At 32.7% G+C, this 17,622-nt stretch overlaps 1 protein-coding gene across 1 annotated transcript; it reads left to right on the top strand.

Moving 5' to 3' along the window:
* Positions 1–236: 236 nt before the first annotated feature.
* Positions 237–13,552, top strand: LOC131631354 (uncharacterized). Its single transcript, XM_058902144.1, has 9 exons — positions 237–292; positions 391–417; positions 540–662; positions 9,583–9,823; positions 10,002–10,073; positions 10,167–10,253; positions 10,389–10,754; positions 10,852–10,968; positions 13,526–13,552. The coding sequence occupies exons 1-9, from the start codon at positions 237–239 to the stop codon at positions 13,550–13,552; spliced, it is 1,116 nt and encodes a 371-aa protein (XP_058758127.1).
* The last annotated feature ends 4,070 nt before the right edge of the window (positions 13,553–17,622 follow it).

Here is a 17,622-nt window from a genome sequence, read left to right as displayed (position 1 = left end):
TGAGAATATACACACTCACCTTACCAAATAAAAAAGTTAATAGGAAATATATTTAAATTTGCGTTGCTTCATTTCCCCCCACTTTCCATACACCAATTATTAGAGGTGTTATTTCCAAAGGCCGACTCTTGCACTTCCTCTTAGATACTTCATCGTTTCTTCTCCCTAGCCTCGGTACTTATGCTCATGCATCATCCATCAGAAGCTTGAATCAAATTTGCTTCCGGGTCAGGGATATGGCTTCTTCATGGTTTATCAAACTTGCCTTCAAATGCCTTCACCATATAGCATGGTATGCAAATGCAAATGCAATGAACTGTTTTGTTCTTTTTCATCTTTCCATGCATGCTAATCAACATTACCCTTGTTTTATTTCCTTCTATTTTCTAGGCCTCTTTTTGCTCTGGTGTTTCCTATGTAAGTTCTTGTTCTCTGTGTTTCATGTACTCAAAAAGTTTCTACCTTTGAGATTATTGTTTCACATCATTTTGTTTTGTATAAAGCTCCTTTTGTTTTTTGTGATTATGATTTTTTGATAGGTGTGCTTCCATACAAGCAATTGAAACTGATTCCGATGCAGAAACTAAGAATTTGATCTCATATTGGATACTTCTTTCATTCATTTACCTCTTTGAGTATACTTTTATCAAGCTTCTTCTATGGTATATTCTTATTGAATGTTGCAAATGACTCCTTTTTGGATGTTTTTTAAACCAATTCATGGAGTTTTTAACTACTTCGTTAGCATGTTTCATATCAGGTATCACCTCTGGCAGTACATTAAGCTAATGATCATTTTCTGGCTCGTGACGCCAGACTTTGGACGGGCTTCTTATGTTTATAGTAACCTTATTCGCATGATGAGACCTCAAATAGTCACATGCTGGAGGAAGTGTTTTCCTGATAGTGATAACTTTTTAGTGCATGTAGAGATGTATGTGAAAGAGAATGGAACTGAAGCCTTAGAGAAACTCATTACTAGCAAGGTAAATGTAAATAGAGATTGCAAACTCATAGTGACATTCATTTTTGAGTACTTTAATGAAAGAGCTTGATCTTGTGCAGACAAATGGAGAAAGAGTTCAAATTGGGCACAAAGACACTAAAGATTTGGTGGCTATTGAGGAAAACGAAATTGCTGTGCAGACACATGAAGAAGTACAGACAGAGAGCAAAGGCATCAAAGATTTGGAGGCCATTGAGAAAACTGAAATTCATGTGCAGACTGACCAACAAATACAGACAGAGAATAAAGACCTCAAAGATTTGGAGGCTACTGAGAAAACAGAAATTCCTGGAGCCAAACAAGTAAGGCTTCATTCATTTTCACTCAAAATACAAATATCCCCAATCGGTCATATTCATATGATTTTTGTTGTGGTTGTCGTTGGTGCTAGAAAACCTATGCTAATATTGTGGCAAGTCAAAAAGCATCATCAGCGGCCATAGTAGAAACCAAAGGAACTGCAGAGAGTGAGAGAGCTGGTGGAGAGGCTGTTCAGAGTTCAACTTGCATAGAGAAGGAAGTGCAGAGAGAGTGGACATGTGCTTTATGTTTGGTAAAAGTTACCTGCGAGAAAACCTTGAATTCTCACCTTAAGGGGAAGAAACACAGGGCTGCTTGTGAAGAAGCTTTGAAATTGAAGATGCCATCTAGTCTGCCGAAGAAGCTGACAGAACCAATAAGGATTGTTAATTCCAAAATAATATGTAAAGCGTGTAATGTTATGCTTCCAAGTGAAGACTGTGTGGTATCTCACATAAAAGGGTGGAAGCACATGTCTAATCTTCAGAATTGAAAGGAAATTTGTATAGCAAGTCTTATTAACTCATATCAGTTGTACCAAAACATTGCTGATTTTTAAATGGAAAATGGTTATTGTGTTGAGTATTACTATTATCTACATGTTAGTAATGTTGTAAGTAGTCAACATGCTCTTTTCTATTTTCCAGAAAGGTATATACCAATCACACATGTTCTTATCATTTTGTGTATTTGTTCTTTGGTGTAAGTAAGCATCATTATCTTGTGTTTTAAGAAATCTTTCGATGATTATCTTATTCTTTCATTAATCAAAACTTAATCATACAAACTATATAGAGGTGTCTTGGTAGTTGATTGTGTTGTAACAGAATCCTAACCAACTTATAACAATCAAAACTAACTATACTCGGCCTATGCAATTGATATTACAACTAGAGATTGTTTCTTAGAGATCCATGAAATTAAATTAGGACCAAAGAAAATACAAAGATCAGAGAATGACCTACAATCATCAACCGTCCTGGATTCTCTTTCTTCTCTCAGGGTGACCGTTAGCTCAATGGGTGAGTGAAAGTGTTATCGAAAGCTTGTAGGTGGGATCCCTCATATGGCCACAACTTCTCCCTTTTAAAGAGCTTTGCATACAAATGTAGCAAGAACCCCCTCAATTGATTAGGATTATGGGCAATTCAAAGTTGGCTATGATTGCTTTTTCACTATCCTTGGTCGAGGAAGCCCTCTGTTGATGGACATGATGTACTGACGCTTTCCTTTCTGACATTCTTCATCATTGTTGATGACGTCTTTCTTTCATTTATCCCCGTTGACAACCATTATAGTTTTATTTAGGGATCCTTTTCCTTGACAGGGGAATCGTATTTTCCTGGGCGATTCACCTTGCTTCTTATAGTCTTTATTTCTATCTTGATCCTCTTTCAGACTGTCGTCCTAGGTGTACCAGGTAAGTCGCCCTTTCTTGATCAACTCCTAAATCACATCTTTCAAGTGGATGCATTCCTAGCCGACTCCTTGTGGAAATGAAAGTACTTTAATTTATCATTCCTAGCCGACTCCTTGACCAAATAACGGTTCTTGATTTGGGGATCCTGCTGTCGAGGATATATCTTGAGAGTTTGTCTCTCTTTGGATTACTAGCTTATGTCTCAGTGCCATGTCATTCTTGCGAGTGTGGTGTGATAGAAACCAGTGATGACGATGATCATTCACCAGTGTGTGGCTTATGCCTCCTCCTCTAGAACCATGAGGTAGAGTTTGATGTCTTTGTTGGAGATTCTGGCCCAGTGATCTAGGGTCCGCCTTGTATGGAGAAACAATGTCACGAGTATAGGTCCTGGTTCGACTCTCTACTCACTGCGTGGAACGGTATCACACACATAATTAATCTTGGGGAAGCGAACAACAAGTTTTCTTCGGTCCAAAGTATCCTTTAAGAAAGGAAGTGGAAATTCAACAGATCATTTTCCCCTTATGTTCCTAAACTAGCCTGTAATTGTTTGAGATTGTGGAGCATTTTATGTCAAAGAATTAGAGGTTGCAATGAAGGCTGCTTCAATAACTGAGCTTGGATCAAGATTATATAGTGTTAGATTTTGTGACGTTAAAACTGCAGGATTGGTAATTAAGACTAGTACATCCCTATAACCACTCACTGGATTGGAAGTGTTGGTTGTTGTAGTAGTCGTGACACCGGTGTTACGTGCGGGGGATGAGCAGGTGGCTTTTGTGGCTGCCATGATGGTAGAAACTAGATCAACGATCTATATGAGGAATAGATCGTCACTTTGAAAGAGGAGAGTTCGGTGATCTGAAAAGAAAATATCTATGATATGGAATCATGGTGAAAATATGCTGGTTGATCTTCATGGAAATTAGCGAAAAGCAAAAGTCGATTCCCACAAACAACACCACGGATTCAAAAATAGATGGAGATCAAATAGAATGAAATTTTTGTGCATTGGATTGAGCTTCTATTGCCGAGTGGGGATGAATCTGCAAGATCAGCACTCTAACAGGTATGTGAGTGAATGAGTGCGAAAGTAGTATGCGTATGAATGAAAAAACACCTAAAATGACACTTGTTGGGCTTTATATAATGTGAGTGATTAAAATCGTGTCTACATGATACGACGCCTTGTATGGGTTGTCTTTCGATCAGATCTAACATTGTGAAATATGTTTGACGTTAAAATCTCATGTCCTCAACTGGGGTGAAGTCTCATATGTGTTTCACATGTCTCTCTCTATACGATGCTTAATATTTGAACTTCATCGGACCATAATAAGTATACTAATAAAGAAATGGTTAAATAAAAATATTACATGTTTTGATCCCTACAAAATTATTATATATGCACGTAGTTTTAGTCCCTCGTGTTAAACTAATATATATTTTTTAATGATTATTTTGCAGACATATTTAGAACGTTTAAAAAGTTTTTTAAAAAAAAAGGAACCCAAAATTTGATTTATAAGTCTAGGTTTTCATTACTTTTATCATTATCTTTTGAAATTTAAACAAATCAAATTTAATTCCTAATTTTAAAAAAAAATTAAAATTTGATAAAGAAATATTTATTTTAAACATATATGAAAAAAATTATTTAAAAATTTAAAAGTTTAAGATAATTAAATCGTTTTCAAAGTTTTAGAATATAGCAGTAACTAAAATTGCATGCATAAGAATAATTTTAGGACTAAAATATGTTATTTTTTGGGTTAAATATACAATATCCCATGCAATGTTAGTGAAATTCAGTTTACCCCCTAGCAAGAAAAAATTTAAATTTCCTCGTGTAATGTTAAGATTATATGTCTTTGACCTCTCATTCATCAAATAACATGAAATCTTCATTTTTGCTTACGTGACATATCCACGACATTTTCTTTTAATTTTTAAAATTCATGTGGAAATCCTTTATTTTGAAAAAAAATTGAAAAATTATTATTTTTTATGTCTAAAACAAAAAAAGAAAGTATTTTACCTCTCTAATGTTAGTAAATTTTGATTTACCCTCTGCGTAATTAAAAAGAAAAACACGTGGGTTTTAAAAAAATAATTAAAAATCCACGTGGACATGCCACGTAAGCAAAATGAAGATTTCATACCACTTGGTCAACTAAGGGGCCAAAGACATAGAATCTTAACATTATAAAAGGAGAATTCAAAAAAACAAAATTACAGGAAGAAATTGAAATTTCGCAAACATTACAAGGGACATCATATAAAAATTTAAGATATTTATAGGGATCAAAAACATATTTAACTCATAAAAAAATAATAAATTCTATATAAATATTTTAAAATATTTATTTTAAAATATAAAAATAAAAAAATTAAACAATAGTATTTAGTAGACAAATAATACTCTCGTTTTTAGTATTAACAAATAAAAATTGTTTCAAAATAAATGACATTCTTATTTTTCGAATGTATAAATAATTAGTTGCAAAAACTAACAAAAATGCTATTCTTACACCAATTTGTTACACTACACCGTATGTCCGTACGGTACGGACGTATATCCGTACCGTACGGACATATTTGCGAATTTAATTGCGGATTTACTTACGGATTTGACAATACATGCGGATTTACCTGCGGATTTATCTACGGTTTTGACAGTACCTGCAGATTTACTTGCCGATTTACCTACGAATTTGACAATATATGCGGATTTATTTGCGAATTTACCTACGAATTTAGGTAAACCGCAGGTAAATACGGAAGTAAATCTGCAGGTATTATCAATTTTTTTTTTTAAAAATGTAAAAAAAAAAAATTATTAAAAAAAAAATTCAAAAAAAAGAAGTTACTATTCATGTACGGACTGTACGGACGGTGAATAGCACCGTCCGTACATACGTTGTAGGTGTAGTACAGCAGTGTACAAATAGCATAGCTGAAAAACTAATTAAACATTGTGACATTTAATTATTACGTTGTACACTACTTCTATCACATTTATTATATTTTTTAATTTGTTGCAAAAACTATAAACGACATTCATGTAGGAGTTACACATTTTATCTTTTTAAAAAAGCCTGGTTTGACTAAGACTGACATGGAATATGTCACGTTCCATGTTGATTTTGCTGCTTGCTTGCTCAGTTCCCTAGTTGCTTGCTTCGTCTTCTCACTTTTCTTCCATTCACCAACTAGTATTTTATTTACTCACCACAACCAACTTTTGATTATCCTTTTACTTTGTCGTCATATTTATGCTAATCCAACGACCATAGACACCTTGAATTTCCTATTTATACCTTATGTGAAAACTGTTTTTCAAAAGTATGTAAGTGTAACAGGTTACACCATTCTTGATAATTAGTTCCACTCATTTAACCTGACTTATCAATGTTTCGAGAAATCTGGTTTTTGAAGGTATAATCGGTTACACCATTTCCCATAACCGATTACATCCGCGGTTTTTCAAAATTTTAAAACGTGACGCTTTAAAGTAACTGGTTACCACTGAAGCAGTGGATTTATTTCATTTTGAATCAAGTCTAGACGAAATTAATTTTTGATTCCTCAATCATGTCATCTTTTCATGACTTCATACTCTTCCAAAAAGGCATTGAGGTGTTATAACTTATAAATACTCTACATTTCAGATTTCAAATCTAATCTCTTTTATTGCAAATTCAAATCATTTACTCTCTCATTTTCAAACAAGTGTTTTGACATTAAACTTTCGTTGATAGTTTTTCTACACACTTTTTTTCAAATATGTTCAGAAAAATTCTAGCAATGTTCATATCCCTTTGAGCATTTATTTATCATTATAAATTACTTACTTAAAAGAGAACTTGATAAATATTCATCTACTACCTTTACTTAAATATTTTTCAGAATTGGTTTGTAATACCTTGCGGTTCAGAATTGTTAGAAGCAAGAGAGTTGATTTAGATATGATTGTTCTCACTTCAACTTAGTGTATCATAAGGTGGTTTTTGTATTATTGATTGGTTTAGGAACTTGTGTACAGTGGCTAGAATATGTTTGTACAAAGTTTAAAACAGATAGTGAAATCTCTAAGAGGACATGAGTACTTTCAGATTGTGAGGGGAACCAAGATATATCCTTGTGTTCTTTATCTTTTCATGCACTTTATCATTTTCATAAACACTTTCAAACCAAAAAATAAATTAACATACCACTTAAATCAAAAATTGACCATAACATCTTTTTCATCCCTCTCTTAGGTGCATTTAGAAGTTTAAAATTATTTTAAAAAAATAAATGACTTAAGAGATTTAGAAAAACTTAGGTGAATTGGGCTCTGGGAACTCAATAAGGTTAAGGCAGGTCCTAAAGACCATATAACATTAATAGATGTGTTTACAAATTATTCAAAAAAAAATTCTCATATTGGAAGCAGGAGTTGAGCCCACGACCTCTGGATGTGTGAGACAACTCCTTACGAAAATTATACCCCATACCCCTACCATTATCCCTCTACCCCTACATTTTTTAAAATATTTCAATTATATCCTTTTAATTTATAAAATAATTTTATTATTTATTATTTACCATTTCACACCCCTACCAAAATGCATTGGATAACTTGCAATCAAGTTTTCCGGTTTGTAATTTTTCTTCACCGAATAACTTGTATTCAAGTTAGTCGGTTTGTAATTTTTCTTCACCGGATAACTTGTAGTCAAGTTTTCCGGTTTGTAATTTGTCTTCACCGGATAACTTGCAGTCAAGTTATCTAGTTTGTAATATTATAGATAATGGTTTTATTTACTTTTGACCACCATTTTTCTTTATTGCCTAAAGTTTTTTAATTTTTATTTTATTTACTTTTGGCCACGGTTGTTCCTTTGTTGCCTGAATTATTTTTTTTTATTTTAATTTTCGAGTTAGTTAAAAACTATGCACCATCATCATTTTTAAATGGTTTTAGATTTTTTCCTAACAACCCTTTCATGTTTCCATCATATTTTGACTTCATCAAAATAAATGTAGTGTCTGCAACACTCTAAACTACTTTCAGGATTACCGACTAACCCCACAAACCAACACGAGTCTTTTCATCATATGTTTTCCTCACTCACACGTTGTGGGGTCAGTTAGTAATATTGAAAGTAATTTGGAGCGTTACAACACTACATTTAATCTTGATGATGTCAAAATATGATGGAATCATGAAAGGGTTGTTAGGAAAAAATCTAAAATCATTTAAAAATGACAATGATGCATAGTTTTTAGCTAACCCGAAAAATTTTAAAAAATAAAAATAAAAAGTTTAGGCAACAAAGGAACAACCGTGGCAAAAAATAAATAAAATAAAAAATAAAAAAGTTTAGGCAACAAGGAAAAACCTGACCAAAAGTAAATAAAACTGTTATCTACAATATTACAAACCGGATAACTTGACTGCAAGTTATCCAATGAAGAAAAATTACAAACCGGATAACTTGACTGCAAGTTATCCAGTTAAGAAAAATTACAAACCGGGAAACTTGACTACAAGTGCAAGTTATCTAATAAAAAAAAATTACAAACCGGAAAACTTGATTGTAAATTATCCGATGCACTTTAGCAGGAGTGTGAAATGGTAAATATTAAATAATAAAATTATTTTATAAATAAAAACGATAGAATTGAAATATTTTAAAAAATGTAGGAGTAGAGGGATAATGAGAGGGGTACGAATTAGTATAATTTTCGAGTTAAGATCCTCTCATTTTTTAAAAGAAATTGAGAACTCTATTACTAAAGTTTTGATACATAATACATTAATGTTTTTGAAAAGTGTGATATGCGTTTGTATAATTTAACTTTTATATCATAAAAACTTTAGTAATGCACAAGAGTGAAAAATCTTTATGAGATAAGTTACATTTTTGTATTATTTTTCATTAGTTATATATTTTTGCTCCATATAAAATGGTGAAATACTTAGGAAATTGAGTAGTAACAATTTTCAAAAAGAAAATAGAGTTTGATTTGACCTAATTCTGACATAGATTAGTCCATGTTGGTGTTCTAGCTTACTTCCTCCCTTAGTTGCTTCTTCTTCACACTTTCCTTTTACATGATCGTTGATTTTGAGTCACGGATACATGGCTTTTTCATGGTTTCTCAAACTGTCTCTCAAATGCCTTCATCATTTTGCATGGTATGCTTCTATCTCATTTTTATCATCACTTTTCTTAATTTGTTGAGAGAAAAAAACACTTGTATGATTTCTCATATATGTTTACATTATTAGCTTCAATGCATGCTAATCAACATTACATTTGTTTTATTTGCTTCTATTTTCTAGGCCTCTTGCTGCTCTGGTGTATCCTATGTAAGTTCTTGTTTTGTGTGTTTCATGTACTCAAAAGGTTACTAACTATGAAGCACCGAAACCACACTGACACTTGACACTGCTAATAATTTGAAAAATGAATAAATTAAAACGTAATCACAAGTGTCGGATTCGGACATGGACACACTATTATTCAGAGGTGTTCTACCTTTAGATTGTTGTTTCGCATCATATTGATTTTTTGTGATTACTGTTTTTGGACAGGTGGGCCTCAGTACAAGCAATCGAGACTGATTCCAATGCAGAAACTAAGAATTTGATCTCATATTGGATACTTTTTTCATTACTTTATCTCTTTGAGTATGCTTTTATGAGACTTCTTCTATGGTAAATTCTTTGCTCTAAAAATTTTAGATATGCAATTTTACTGTTGCAATTTTTGATGAAAAAAGTTGCAAATGACTCCCTTTTGAATTTTTTAAGACTAATTCATGGATTTTTTAACCACTTCATTCCTATGTTTCATATCAGGTTTCGACTCTGGCTGTACGTTAAGCTAATGATCATCTTCTTGCTCACCATACCAGACTTTGGACGAGCTTATTATGTTTATAATAACTTTATTGGCCCCATGAAATTGCAAATAGTCCAATGGAGGTTTAATAACTTCTGGAGGAAGTGTTTTGTTGAGAAAGATGATTTTTTAATGCATGCCGAGAGATATATGAGAGAAAATGGAACTGAAGCCTTAGAGAAACTCATTGCTAGCCAGGTAAATAGCTATGTCACAACATGGTGTGTAAAAAAGTTGAGATTACTAGACTAAAAATGTCTAAATACTATAACTCTAGAAGAATTATGCAGGGAAGCATGTATGTGTATGTGATTTGTCTTTATATTTGCATTGAGTTAAAAAGTTGAGCTAATTCTTCTTTTTGTTCATAATGTAGAATACAATGTGTAGACCTGATGCAGAAGATGCAAATGAAATCATATCTACTGATAATAAAAATGTGCTAAAGGTAGAGTTTTGATGTTGAGTCAATTGTGATATGTTACAAGTTCTTATATAAATCAATTCTACATGTTTAATGAGGGAGCTTGACCTTGTGCAGACAAATGGAGAAAGTCTCCAAATTGAGCACCTAGACATCATAGATTTGGAGACTATCGAGAAAAAAGAAATTCCTTCTATCAAGCAAGTAAGACTTCATTTATATTCTCTCCTAACAGATTGAGTTGTCCTTTTTCTTGTATTCATGAATAATAGATATTTTTCCAAATATGTTGAAAATATTAAATGTGTATTCTTTCAATTATATTTGGCCGTCTTACATGAAGTACTTCGTCTCTATGCTAATATTTGGATGTTGCAGGATATTCTTATCATGCCTAAAGTTGGGCCAAGTCATAACGCATCATCAGCGACAGTGGAAACCAAAGAAACATCGGAGAGTGATAGAACTGTTAGAGACGTTCCTCAGATTTCTTCTACACCAAAGGAAATGCAGAAAGAGTGGACTTGTGCTTTATGTTCGGTAACAACCACTAGCGAGATAACCTTGAACTCCCACCTCAGTGGAAGGAGACACAGGGCTGCTGCAGAAGCTTTAACAGCAAAGAAGCAACCTTTTATTCAGAAACAAAAGGACTCAGAAGTGACAAATGAAATCATAGCTAGTGATGATAAAGAAATGCTGAAGGTCAATTTTTGATATTAAGTTCTGTGAAATTAGATGTTCTTGTTATAAGTTTTTGTATGAGTCAATTCTACTTGTCTATGTCACATAACATTTAGAGTACTTAATAAAGGAGTTTCTTGTGCAGATAAATGGAAATCAAAGATTTGAAATAGATGACAAAGACATTAAAGATTTGGAGGCTATTGAGAAAAAAGAAATTCATGCAACCAAGCAAGTAAGGATTCATTCATTCATAGGTTAGTTTTGTTGTTCTCAAGTGAAGTAGGTGTTGTACAATGCACAAGTATATTTATGAGTTTTGCCAATGAGTGCCCTTATTTACCTATTATATATATATATATATATATATATATATATATATATATATATATATATATATATATATATATATATATATATATATATATATATATATATATATATATATATATATATATATATATATATATATATATTGTGTGTGGCTGTGGTCTTTATGGTCATTGTTGTGGTTGCTAGAGAACCTATGCTATGTGCAACTCAAAAGGCATCACCAGACATAGTAGAAACCAAAGGAACAATAGAGATCGAAAGAGTTTGTGGAGATATTTGACATAGTTCTTTCACACTGAAGCAAGTATAGTATAAGAGATAAAATAATAGAAAAACAAGATGCATTTGGTATAAATGTGTATTTAGTCTGCGCCACGGAAATTCTATTCTATAGGCAATTATATAATAAAGAGTATCATTATGCTAGGGAATAATCTACCTAGTATGTCATACTAAGAGAATATTTTAGAATACTCTATGCTATATTTACATACTATTTCTATATTGACATTTTAATATTAAATATTAACACTCATCTTCAAGTTTGCATTTATCTACCCTATTAAATACTTAAATTTACTAGTTGCACTCAACATAAATCACTCGTCATTATTATCACGTATCACTCACACAAAGGTTATGTCTAACGCAAAGTGAGATATCAACCGTATCGCTCGCGGAGACGATCTCTCAACGCAACACAAACAACACAGAAGCATTAAACTCTGATGCACAAGTAAATATTAAGTCTTAATCTATCTCTAGAATTAAAAACCAATAATTTTTCATCCTAAATTCGGATTTGAACCGTCCATTTCTGCAACAACGCAAACCCAAATAAAAAAAGCAAACATCAACATCGAATTGTAAAATGGGTTTCACTCAACACCATGAGTAATAAATTACATACAAAACAAAGTATACTTACATACAAAATCCTAACAAATGAGGGTACAAAGATAAGATAGAAGAAAATGAACAAGAATCCCTCAGTTTGTCACTCCGATTGAAGCAAACCCACCTCCGGTCATCAAGATGCAACCCTACTTGATGTTTCTAAGCCTCTACCAAAAAATGAGTTGGATGGTGTTTGGACTCAAATATACCCAACTCATACCTAAAAAATGTGTTTTCCCCTATTTAATGAGTTCCAAAGTCGCAGGGCACGCATCGCGCCCTCAGAGAACGCTTCGCGTGGTCTGTGTTTTCATGTAAAAATCAACACTAGTGTTTTTGTCTTAACTTGAGAACCGTAACTCCGATTTGCATCCGGTTCGAAGCTTTGGAAAATTTATTCAATTTACTATCTAAAAATGAATAAATATCAACCAAATTGATGATTTTCTCATATTTGTTTTGAGTCGTATTCGTTGATGAGTGGCTCAAAATCGTGCGTTTAAAGCAATGTCTTCGACACTTTATTGCCCATGCTCCAAATACGCATCAATATCTACAAAATGAATAGAAAACTATCAAACGGTAAACAAATAAATTAAAAACAAAACGTATACACAATATGTACAAATCTAACTAAAACATGCGTATTCACGCACAAGTTAAGGAAAAAGAGACGATAAATGCCGCAAAACTATATACAAAAATAACTACAATTTGGTCCTTATCAGTGAGGAACCTTTGTTCCAAAAGTCCAATTGATTATGAACAATACTATGATTTGTTTTCTTGTGTTCCGATTATGATTATGATTCTGATATTGGTTATGAATTATTATGCATATTTGTGAAACATGATATGATGATTATATGCTAAATGACTAATGAATGAATAATTCCATGATGAAAAGTGAGAGTAAAACCTAGAGTTGTAGCTAGGTGAATGAAATTAGAAAGATAACTTAGGATATAGTAAATAACTTAGGTTGCAATACTCGAATATAAGAGGTGCCTCGGTGTGAGTCCCATAGAGAAAAGATTATCTCATAAGTGGGGTTCAAATCCCATAATGGAGAGATGGCTCAAAATTGGGTTTGAGTCCCATAGAGTAGTGGACCTAAAAGTGGGTTATAGTCTCATACGAGGAAAGATACTCAAAGTTGGTTTGAGTCCCATACGAGTGACGATTCTTAAATTGAGTTCGAGTCCCATGGAAAATCTGAATCCACAAGAAAGTCTAATCATGATACAATATTCATGACTCTTGTCCATAGTCCTAGACATAGGATGACCAGGGAAAGATGCTTTGGTGCATTTCCTGATAGTGATTTAGTGAGTTGATGAACTTATGTTTACATGTTTCTATACGAAACGTAAATTCCCTTATATGCTTAAGTCTTTGTTCTATTGTGTAAGTGTACACAAGTAGAATGAAGTTGAATGACTTAAGTTAAGAAATCAATAAGATATCCCTATAGAGTCGAGTGAATCCATAAGAAGGGGAACTTACAAAGATTATTATCTCGCCTCCATTATTATTGTTGTTTTTCTGGTGATTCTTTGCAGGTTAAAGGCAAGGACAAGCTTGTCTGATAATGTTTCAAACACTTTTGTTATCGTGGTCTTCTGCTGTGGATTATATGTGTGGACCGTCCTTTCGGGCCATACCCCTCCGTGGGTGGGATACGTGAACTGACTCTTTTTTGTCGATCGGACGCTTTCGCGTCACTTTTGAAAAAGTTTACAGAGTCGCCACCGACCTTTTATTTTATCCAATGAAGGAAAGGTTTATAAAAGAAACAGAAAAAAGACCTTTGAGAGATTCTGGGTAAGGGGGTAGGTTATACAAAGGGAAGGTGTTAGCACCCTTTGTATCCATGGTTATCCATGGGCTCTTTAGTTTGCTTAGCTCATTTGCTTTACTTTTCAATTGATTCGGAATGCTTTACCTGTGTTTTTGAAATACCTTTGCGAATAGAATTTGTAATGATCCTTGTGCGGATATATACAAATGCTTGTTTATCTTTCGAAAGATGTTTTGAAAAGATCGTTAATTTTGTAATGATCCGTGTTTGGATGTATACAAAATATTGTCTTTTGGAAAATTCGTTTTAAAAAAAAAACAACAGTGTATGAGAATTTTGTTTGTTTTGATTTTGAGCAAGCAAACTAGGAGGTCTACCCTGAGTTAGGAGGTCTTTATCCTTGTTCCCTTTAAAAATCTATCCATTCGTCGGATATAAACAAAAGGTTCGATTTTGTACTCGAAACAGTAGAAATATAACTTTGATTTTGAAAAGAGTGAAAAGGGGTTACCCTAGGAGGTGCAAATGTGATTGTGATTGAATTCAGATATTTATCTTTGAAGTTAGTGATCTGACGGTTCAGTTTTATCTTTGACATACACGCAGTTTATATGGGTGCTGGAAATTAAAATGCGGAAATGTAAAGTGCAGAAAGTAAATCTACGCTATTACATCGATTGTGCGGGAAATGTAAACTAGCCTATTTACATGAATTTGACATCCTATACATTTATCTAGGAATTTTAAATTGCAAGAAATAAAAGGCATATTTTTGTATTTTTGTGATTTATTTTAAATATAATTAATGCATTATTAATTAATTTAAAATAAAGAAAAGATGGAAATATGATTAAACCTAGCAAATAAGTTTAAAAATATGTACAAAATGTTTGTTAATTGATTTTAGAACAAAACTAATTTTTTTTGGAATTTTTGAAATTTGTTTTTGGATATTTTAAGTTAATCAAAACATAATTATGCAAATAATTACACAAATAATTAAAACTTAAAGAGAAAATTATCCTAAATATGTACAAAATTAGTTTATGATATATAAACAATATTTAACACAAAGAACAATTTTTTTTATGATTTTTTGACTAATTAAAATAATTAATAAGCAAATATACAAATACATACTAATTAATTATGAAAAATATTGAAATTTTGAAGAAAAATAAAATATTTTTGTTTCATAAAATAATATATTATTTTAGAAGTTTAAAATATTTTTTGTGGAATTTTTGGAAGTTTTTAACTATTTTTAATTAATTTATCAAAGAAACTAAAATAAAAATAGAAAATAAAATTAAAAATATAAGGATACTGATCTGGTGTGGCAATTAATGAAGGAGCATGGTGAGCTTGCATGTGTGAGGCGTTGGATTGGCTTTGAGATTGATCCAAGGGCACAGATTTGTAGGTGCATGGTATGATGGTGTACACTGAATCCAAGGGGATTCAAAGTCTTTGCAGGGGCCCACGCTGGATTGACCAGCGAATAAGATTTGAGGGAAGGGCCACCTTGGCGCGCTGAAAAGTCAGACGAACCACGCTTGGACGCGTGGTCGTCTTCAACCTCCAGAAGTGAGGTTTTCAGCTTCAAATAGCGGGGGTTTTTAACCTCCCCTATTTGGACGTTAAAATTCCAGTTTTTTAACAACCTATGAACCTGCAAAAAATACGAGTTAGCAATAGAAACAAGTGACCCAGATCCACTAATTAGAGTGTCCTGAATCCAAATATGTCATTTGTTTTAAGGTTTGAAGCTCCTAGCTATGGATACGAAGAAGATGAAGCTTAAACACTCATGGACTCGTTTTAATGGTGGAGCCTGATCCTCACGTTGGAACACTCATGCTAAGGCCCAGATCACACATATAGGTCCCCATAAGGATGTTAGGGTGGTTAGTTTGCAGTGAAATTAGTTGCATATACAAAAACGAAAATAAAACTCATATGTACATGAAGAGCTTTAAGTGCTTTATACGACTCTCATATGTCTATATTTAGAGCTCAATCTTACTCTATAATGTTTGAGGAGATGATTAGAAGTGTTTATTGGTATTGATATTGATTGGAAATTTGAATTTGAAAATTACAAAGTATATGCAAATTTTGAGAATTTTTGTGATATTTCTTGCTATACTCTTGCCCTATTTCGTGTGTCCCCCTTTTGCTGAAGTATGATGCTTCTTTTATAGCCCAAAGTTGCTTGGAACTCAAGCTAAGAAGCTTTGTTGTCTTTGTTGAAAGTTTGATTTTTAAAATATTAAAAATCTTTGAATTGTTGACCAAGCTTGACTCCATTCAATGCTCTTGTCTTGCTCTTCAATTCTTGCAGAAAAAATGAAGATTCCTTGAAGTGAGTCATACTTGGAGGCCAAGCAACCATTATCCATGCATTTTCCTTTTAATTTTAATCTTAAAGTAAGATAAAATTATGCAAAAAATGGCCAATAAAGATGTGGGCTTTGTCTTGGTCGTGGGAGGCCCATAGTAACATGGCAAAGATGTTTGGACCATAAAAACTTGGCATCTTTTGGAAAAAAAACATTTTTGAGCAATGTTGATTTCATGCATTTTCCCAAAATTTAGCCAACTTCAACAAGGTGTAAATCCTTCAATTTTTGTCATATGAAGGAGATCTTGCACTTTTTGGAAACCTCAAAGAGTCCTCTAACCAATGTCTTTGGTCTCATGTCAAAATGATTTTTGGTTCTCCTTGTGTGTCCTTTTGAAAAAAGTGTCTTTTTGTTGACTTTGAAAATGACCTGTAATGTCTTTGGCCATATTTTTCAAATGGTGAATGCTATGACCATGGGATCAATTGCATTTGAAAGATAATTGAATTTCCTTCAAAATGAGCTTTGGTTGACATTTTTTGGATGAAGGATGAGAGAGTTATGATCAGTCAAAGTTGAGTTGACTTTTCAGGCAAAAACCCTAATTTTGAATCTTAGGGTTTTGTTGATTTTTGATCTTTCCTTGATGAATTGTGATCATCCAATGATCAAATGTTGAATCCTTTGACAAAATATGGACTTTGACAAAAAATTTCATTTTTGACTGTCAGTTGACTTTTTTGGTCAAACGGGTCGTCTGTTGACTGTTTGAGCTGCTGACGGTGCGTCTGAGTGAATTGAAGCTTGAAAATTTGAATGATGGTACTTTGAGATGTATGGATGTATTTGAAATCCATTTGAGCTCTCAAAACTTGTTGCTCCTGTTAAAACAAGAAAAACCCTGATTAGGGACTGTCTGTATAGGAGGCAGTTAAGCGTACCTGATTTTTGTGCAGTGTTGAGTTTCTGCTAATCATGTGATATTCAGAAGACTTCTAACACAAAAATCTTGGAAATTTGAATTGTGAATGATTGATTTGATTGATTGTACAAATCACTGTGAATTGTACTGTCTGCAGTTTGTCTGTCAACCGACTGTTCGTGTACTGAAGCAGCAGTTAAAGTGAAAAATCAACCGTCAAAGTTAATTTTCTTTTTTTTGTTGTTATTTTTGTTTTTGTTTGGTGTGAAGCATGAAAATTTATTTACATGACTTGTTAGAAAACAGAAACATAATAAATAACTGATATTTACGGTATGCGGGCAAAATTACCGATAATAACCTGAAAATTATTTAATGCACAGAAATAGAAATATTTGACTGGCAGAAAATACACAAAATATTATCTTAGTAATTAAGCAATATTATGACAACTAGTACAACATTTAATACTGACAGTATAAATATTACATACTATATTGAAAAGTACGACGAATAAACGGTACGTTTAAGAAAAAATAAGAAACACGGCAAACTTTAAAAATGACGGTTGACGAACCATGCTATGATTAA

Source organism: Vicia villosa, unplaced genomic scaffold (assembly GCF_029867415.1).
Source record: "Vicia villosa cultivar HV-30 ecotype Madison, WI unplaced genomic scaffold, Vvil1.0 ctg.000816F_1_1, whole genome shotgun sequence".
Classification (NCBI taxonomy): domain Eukaryota; kingdom Viridiplantae; phylum Streptophyta; class Magnoliopsida; order Fabales; family Fabaceae; genus Vicia; species Vicia villosa.
The sequence above is the reverse complement of the archived record's forward strand: the minus strand, read 5'-3'. Positions and strand labels throughout refer to the sequence as shown.

What these genes read in the sequence shown, in the direction of transcription:
- LOC131631354 (XM_058902144.1), top strand. Translation starts at nt 237, where the DNA reads ATGGCTTCTTCATGGTTTATCAAACTTGCCTTCAAATGCCTTCACCAT. An exon ending in TGCCTTCACCATATAGCATG is followed by an intron (nt 293 to 390) that starts GTATGCAAATGC and finishes TCTATTTTCTAG; the next exon opens with GCCTCTTTTTGCTCTGGTGT. An exon ending in TTTATCAAGCTTCTTCTATG is followed by an intron (nt 663 to 9,582) that starts GTATATTCTTAT and finishes GTTTCATATCAG; the next exon opens with GTTTCGACTCTGGCTGTACG.